The sequence below is a fragment of the Micropterus dolomieu genome, linkage group LG03 (assembly GCF_021292245.1).
Source record: "Micropterus dolomieu isolate WLL.071019.BEF.003 ecotype Adirondacks linkage group LG03, ASM2129224v1, whole genome shotgun sequence".
Lineage (NCBI taxonomy): Eukaryota > Metazoa > Chordata > Actinopteri > Centrarchiformes > Centrarchidae > Micropterus > Micropterus dolomieu.
Window position 1 is genome coordinate 30,851,010 of NC_060152.1, and position 7,181 is coordinate 30,858,190.

Consider the following 7,181-nt stretch of genomic DNA (forward strand, 5'->3'; position numbering starts at 1 on the left):
GCCATGATCGTCAGTTTGTGACGCACTAGGGATCCCTTTGCCGTCATAGTTCGACGTATTGAGGGAAGCCCTGTTGTGTCAGTTTTTGATGGTAAAGGCAAGTATGATATTTAAGAGAAAAGACGAAGTAAGGAGGTGATTGGGGTGGATAGAGGGCCAGAACCCGGACCTTGAAGCAGGAGAACAGGTTTGTGTCCCGTGCGAAACAAAACATTAAATGTTTTTATTTAGGCGAGTGAGGTAAATTGACATTAACGTTAGTTAACTTAAGTCTTAATTGACATACATAGCTATTTTAACTCAAACCATGATCTTTTCCTAACCTTAACCAAGTAGTTTTGTTGCCTAAACCCAACCAAGTACTTTCTGTGCCTAAACGTAACGAAACTGCAACGTTTCACGACTTTAATTATGCGCGTTTCAACATGGCAATGTATCGAAACGTTACGTTTTATCTTGAAAGTGTAACCGGATATTGCATATTTATTGTTGCTAAGCGTTGCTAACTTGACTGTGGATCCCTAAACGTCAATAATTGATGCAAAGGGGCTACCCAAGTCTTTAAAAAGCGACGACAAAGGGCCTTGACCATGCGTCAGACATTTGACGAGTAGGGAGTGAGACTGTGTTGACTCCTCAGGTCAAGACTCTGCAGTCTACTTACATCTGAAGGACAGAGGAGACTCGTTTGAGGACCACCAGGTGCACATTTTAGACAGAGAAGATGACAGAGTCTTAACGACTGTAACGACTGTCGTTACAACAGCCAGGAACACTAACGAACCAGCGGTATCGATGACCCGGGATAACGACCCCACTGAGGTTAAATAGCTGAGTTTCCATGCCAGTCAGTCAGAACTGAAGAAGTCCTTTGGATGAGGGACGAAACGTCTTCCAGTATCTTCAACCAAATCCAGTTGCCCTTGATTTTAACCTTCGTTGGATAAATACCGAATGCTTTTGTCCAAAGTGAAATACAAATGAAATACAATCCAAGCCACAGTAGATCAAGGGGAAGTCTTCACTAAGTGTCACTACGCTCAGTTCCATTTTCCACCTTAAGTGCCAAAAGTGCAAAATACAAGATGTTATTGTAATTAGCGTGAACTTGGGCAAGCTAGCTGTTTCTCGCTGCTTCCAGTTCCAGTTTATGCTAAGCTAGGCTAACCACATACTGACTTCAGCATCACACTTTTGAGTTATATTCATCTTCTCATACCACATGCATTTTCCAAAATGTTCCTAAAGCTATTTAATATGTTGCTATTTTCAGAATAAGTCTGACACCTAGAGAAATGGCTTCGATTAGCATGTCATTGGTTCTACAGTATCTGTTCTAGGGCACTATGAAAAAAAGATTGACACTATCTGAAATTGTGTTGCAACCCTGTATTTCTACAGGTTTCCAACATACAGAAAATATCTGTATTTGAAAAGACAGAGGACAGTGTGGGATATAAATACCACAGGATATTCTGTTCAACAGTACATTGAAAAACTGCATTGACCGAGTAAAGCAAACAAACAAAAAGCTAACTTTTATTGAGCTCAATATAGTTTGAGGATTTTTCAATGTTTCCATCATGCCTTAGTGTGATGTAAACAGGAAGTCCATGAGTTCACTGTGGACCACACCTGATTTTTTTTATCTGAGGTTGGATGATATATTATGGATGTTAAAGCACCATGTAAAGCCATGGTGCATAAGCAAGTTTTATTTCCTGTTTGTACTGTTACAATGGATGTACATGTACTGGATTTCTTTTGATTGTAAAGAAAGGCAGATTTCTGGCACATTGACAAACTGCTGTCACTCTAACAGGTTCAGCTGATTCCAAATGTGTCAATGTTTTGATTAAGGGTGGTGAACTTTGCGTCAAATGGTTCAAAGGGTAAAATGCATCAATGCAAAAGAAAAGCACCTCCTAAATGTATTTACTTTTCTGGATTTATGATAAAATAACTGTTGATCTTAGATAGAGTCTGCACCCTTTACTTTGAAGTTCCAGCAGATTGTGCTTTTGCAGAAAGTTAAAGGGTAAATAAAGATCTGTGGTGGTATGTGGCTCATTGTTCCAGCTGCTAAAGCACTTTGACTTTCTCTTTTATTACCGCTGCTCTTTTTCCTGCTGCTAGTCCATGTGTAGGAATTATAGTATGAAAACACAAGTGACCTCGGTGCGTCACAGAAAAGTGGAGGAGGAAAGTGTGGACTTTCATTAGCCGTGCTCTTGATGGCTCCTGAAGGGGCTGTAATTGAAATGTGAGATTTCTTTGTGCTCCTGTTGCTGCAAGAAGGAAATCATGCTAGTGTGACCTGCTTCCATGAGGCAGTCAGACCAATGAAAAACCTTGATAAATACCTGTTTCACGTTTTAGGAACAGAGAGTATGAAGTGTCTACATTAAGATGAAGATGTAACAATGGAAATTAAGCAACGCGTGTGTCATATTTTGTAGATATTTTTCTTTTAGCACAATGAAAAAAACTGCCCAAAATGATGTTGAATGACATAAATGGTATATGATTAGGCTATAGATGATGAATTCTACAATGCGACAGGAAGCAAAATGAACAAATACTTATTTGCTGTCTTGCTGAGAGTTTCATGAGAAGATTGAAACCAACATCATGTATGTGTGGTAAATATGAAGTCAGGAGATGGTTGCTTTACTTAGCATATAGAGTGGCAGCAGGGAGAAACAGCCTGCCTTGCTCTGTCCAAAGATCACAAATTACCAGCACCTCTGAGGCGCTCCAATGAACACAGATCATTAGATCTTGCTTGTTTATTCTATACAAAGTGTACAAACCTCACTCTGCCAGGCCAGCAAAGCCCCGCTAAAAACATTTAATTTCTACAGTTCAGTTCAGTTTTTGGAAAGAAAATGAGACATGTTACTTAGTGAACTTTATAGTTGCTTTATAAGGTCAGGCTAGCTGTTTCTACGCATATCATCACTGAAACTCGCTGTCATATAAATACAAACAGAGCACCTTGTACCATGAGCTCACAGGGGACGTGAGGACAGACAGGAAACTGCAGTTTATCACCCATATACAGGAAAGACTGCTCCAAACTGCTCAAATGTGAATGGAAAAAAGTGAAACAATCTGCATACCATGAAGGCAGTGACTCTTAAAATCATGAAAACCAATTGTCTCAATCAGCTTCAAACTATGAGTGATGTTCCTGTCAAAAGAAATTGTATTTGAAACAGTGAATGATTCAGCTAATGTAGCTTATACTGGTGCTGCAGCTGCTGGCATGGATACCAGCACTCGTAATTCTGCAAACTATATGGTTAATATAGTGCCGGCTGTTTGGGGGTTTTGGAGAGGTGCAAGTGTGTGTCTGATTTACTGAAAACGTGGAGGGTGCTTCTGCCTGAGCAATGCACGTGTCACTGTTACTTTCACATTTTCGGGGACTAAGCAGTGGGTTGAGTTTCAAAATGTGAAAATTCCACATGTCTGTGCGAAGCTAAGGTTCCTCCAAATCCTACAAAGCCTAGAAAATTATTAACATTGATGACAATTCTCTGGAGTAAAGCAGCACAGCAAATAAAAATTGAGAATATAATATAAGAATCCTTCTTCTTTTCAGCCTAGTCCTGTCACTAAAACGAGGGGAGACAACTGGCAAGAGGCTGAACAGGGCTACATAACTGCCACAGCAGGCGGACCGGCTCTCTCCCTCTGCTTCTGAAAGTTATCCTCCCACCTCTACAACTCCCTCTTAATCCACTTCTCTCCAACTTGGCTGTAATCCTCTCATTCCTCCCGTCTTTATCTTCCCCCTTTAACTTTCTCAGGTTCCCTCTCTCCCTCTGCAACCTCTGCCTCCATCCCTCCGTCTTCTTTTTGACCCAGAGAGTCAGCGAAGCGAGTCGAGAGGGGAGAGCACGAGGGGAAGTCGACTAATATGGTAAAAATCAAAGGGAGACACTTCAGTGAGATTAAAGTGGGTGACCCCTTCTCTCCTCTCCTCCTCTACACAGTGAAGCCCAGTAGAGTCAGTGTAAACACAGTAGGAAACAGGGCTTTGCAGGACTGAACAGGATCCACACACACAAACTACTTTGCAAAGTGAGAAGAGCTCTCTGGGGGCTCAAATCGCCGAGATCTAATGTCTTTTCAACGATACAGATTATACACCCAAAAGACAGAGTTTCCCTTTCAGTCTTGATTTTTGATTGGCACCTTCAAAATAGCTTGTGTCCGGCGCTATCTTGGCTAAGCACAGAGATTGGGAAATGTGCAAGCACATGGTGGCCTCTGCCCGGACAGTATGAAGATTCCCTGGAAAGGAAGGAAGAAGGAACCTTCCTGTGACAGCCCAAAAAGCGGATGGTTATCTACATCAATTGAAAGCAAACAAAGAAAGAAAAGATAAAAACAACAGAGTCCGGCCCTGGTGTTTTGATAACCACAATGTCAAGCTGCTCCGGTGTTGGGAGAGTGGTGAGCGGCTTCCTCCGGGCCGAGGCGCTCTGCAGAAGTCAGAATAACAGGGAGTGTGTGTTGATGTGTATTGGTGGGGAACATGGGGGCATGTGGGTGGAAGTTTGTATGTCTTCTTGTGCATGTGTGTGTGTTGGCGTGCGCGTCTATTTGTGACACTTCCACTGCAGCGGGACCACACAGTCCTTCTGGTATGTGGGATTTCCAGGTTCAAAATAGGCCCCACCGTGGGAGGAGGGTAGGAACCAACAGCAGAGAGAGGGGGAGAAGATAAAGAGGGGAGAAGGGAAGGAGGGCGGGGGCCAACACATGATATTCATGTTCACGGCAACTGAGGCATAATGTTGCTTGCCATTTTCATCAGAATGCTGTGTTTAATCTACCCACCTGTCAACAAGCACGGGGAAGTTTCTGTGGTTTATAGAAATGGGAGGCGTTACTGTATGACAGATGGAAAGCAGCCAAGTCTGTTAAACTGCTACTGTTAACACATGGGATTACAATCCACAAAGGAGGGAAAGTGGGACTACCACCAAACTTATAAGGAGACTTAAAGACATTATCCCGAAAACACTTTACTATGATCATGTAGGGACTGAGAAACTAGATGGGACATTCAATACAAAGTCAAACTGTGCAGTGAAGTTTAGAAAGATGCCAAATATGTTAGGCTGCATTTTGTATAAAATGATGCACAAGTCATCTGGAGTATTTATATTAGAATAGTGCGGCCAGTGCAGGAGTCTTGGGTTTGTGCTTTTGATGATAACAGACAGTGTCAAGTGAGAGGCATTACTGCAATTTCGCACTGCACTTTGATAAAGGTGGGGGACTCACATGTGACTGGTTTAAAAAGGAATGGTTGAAAGTGAAGCAGCAGAGGTCAAGACCTTTGGTCCCTAATACTTGGAGTATGGATCCAAAACCACTAGATCCTACACTTCCCATAATGGAACTTAACAGCATATTTAGTTAGAACTCCACATCCATAGTTCATAACACAGGCTTTCTGTTAAAAATCTTAAGTCTTAATGACACTTTCGGGGTTAATTTTATTAGACTTCAGAGAGCACCCTTCAGAGCCACAGAATAAATTAGACAGTGTGAATAATTCTCCTTGAGTGTCTCCTATACTATTCTTGTTTTCATAACACAACTTTTAAAGGATCATGGTTAGAAAAGAGCTTTTGATGCACTGATCAGTATTACCATATTCCTATAACTTGGCAATAATGGAATAAAACCATGAAGTTCTCAAATATGATCAGATTTTACTTAGAGGAGAGAATCGGGTGGTGATGGAAAAGTAGATAAGACACAAGCCTTTGATGTGAGAGACCAAGGTTCAATCCCCCACTGTGACCCATACACCAATTTGTGTCCCTGAGCAAGACACTTAACCCCTAGTAGCTCCAGAGGCTTGTGACCTGGATAAAAGCCTCAGCTACATGAATAAAATGTAATCATGTAGCCTACGTGGTGTTTCACAATGAAAATTTATCTCAGAGTGGAGAAGATCTTTATAATTTACTCTATGTGGAAAAACACCTGTGCTGTTTCAAACAAGACACCACACCATTAACTACAGCCAGCATAACGCGCATAGCTGAGCGGTGTCTCTGCCGCTGTATGAGTCACCTGTTGCGCCTGGCTGTTCTTGGCTCTCCGCAGAGCCATGCGTAACTCGCTGGAAGGAAAGTTTCCCAGGCTCCTTACAACTACAGAGCCCAAGTTAGATTTAAATACACTGAGACTCTCATTAGGAGTGCCTGAGGAGTTGCAGAGAACAGACAGAGTGTTGTTAAAGTTGTTCAAATATATGCGTAACTCACCGGCAGTCCCGGGCTCCAGGAGCACAGCACAGAAAAATACAGATACAGCTCCCCGTAGAGATAAAACACAGCGCGGGCCCTCCATGTTTCCGTGTCCGTCCTCCAAAGAGTCTCATTCAGATTAAAGGTCAAGTCAACGAGAGTCCAGTGGAGGAATGAGTTTGGCGTGTCCGCTGTGCTGTGCGCTCCACTCCGCTCAGCAGCTGGAGAGTCACTGCTGAACCGAGCACTCACACGTAGACGCACACACAAACACACACACACACACTGACAGGAAACCGGAGGAGGGAGGACTCTCTCTCTCTCTCTCTCTCTCTCTCTCTCTATCACTCTCTCTCACTCTGTGTGTGTGTGTGTGTGTGTGTGTGTGTGTGTGTATGAGAGAGAGAGAGAGAGAGAGAGAGAGAGAGAGAGAGTGTGCGCGCGCGCGTGTGTGTGTGTGTAATTACCTATCCAAATACTGGAAATCGGAACAGTAAACAGCTCTGTATCCTACATTTACATAAACTCAGGGGCATGAAATGTTGCCAACAACCTCTCTGAAATATCACAGAACTCCTACAGATTTTCAGAAAGTGTAGAACTGCAGTTAGCAGACTAACAGACAGCTGAAGAAAATGCTATACACTTTACAACACATGCAAAAATGCATACACTAATTACTTCTTAGAGATAAACTTTACACCTTGAGTTGCACAATATACTTGGTATATTCTGAATATATTACTATTTAATGTGTGATGAAAAGTGTCCTAAAAGACTCTATGCCATAAACTTTATAGTATTCACACACATGGTTACATTAGTCACCATTGACACCACTGAGGTATCATGTCCTTCGTATTTATAAGGGAATTTGGGGGTTTCAGCAACCTCCTGTGGAGG

At 42.4% G+C, this 7,181-nt stretch overlaps 1 protein-coding gene across 1 annotated transcript in view; it reads right to left on the minus strand.

Moving 5' to 3' along the window:
* Positions 1-6,486, minus strand: part of tgfbr2b (transforming growth factor beta receptor 2b) — a 41,596-nt gene extending 35,110 nt beyond the window's left edge. Inside the window, exon 1 of the mRNA XM_046045971.1 lies at positions 6,297-6,486. Coding sequence (XP_045901927.1) covers positions 6,297-6,381 — 85 coding nt within the window. The 5' untranslated portion in view covers positions 6,382-6,486. The remainder of the gene's footprint in view (positions 1-6,296) is intronic.
* Positions 6,487-7,181: the final 695 nt, after the last annotated feature.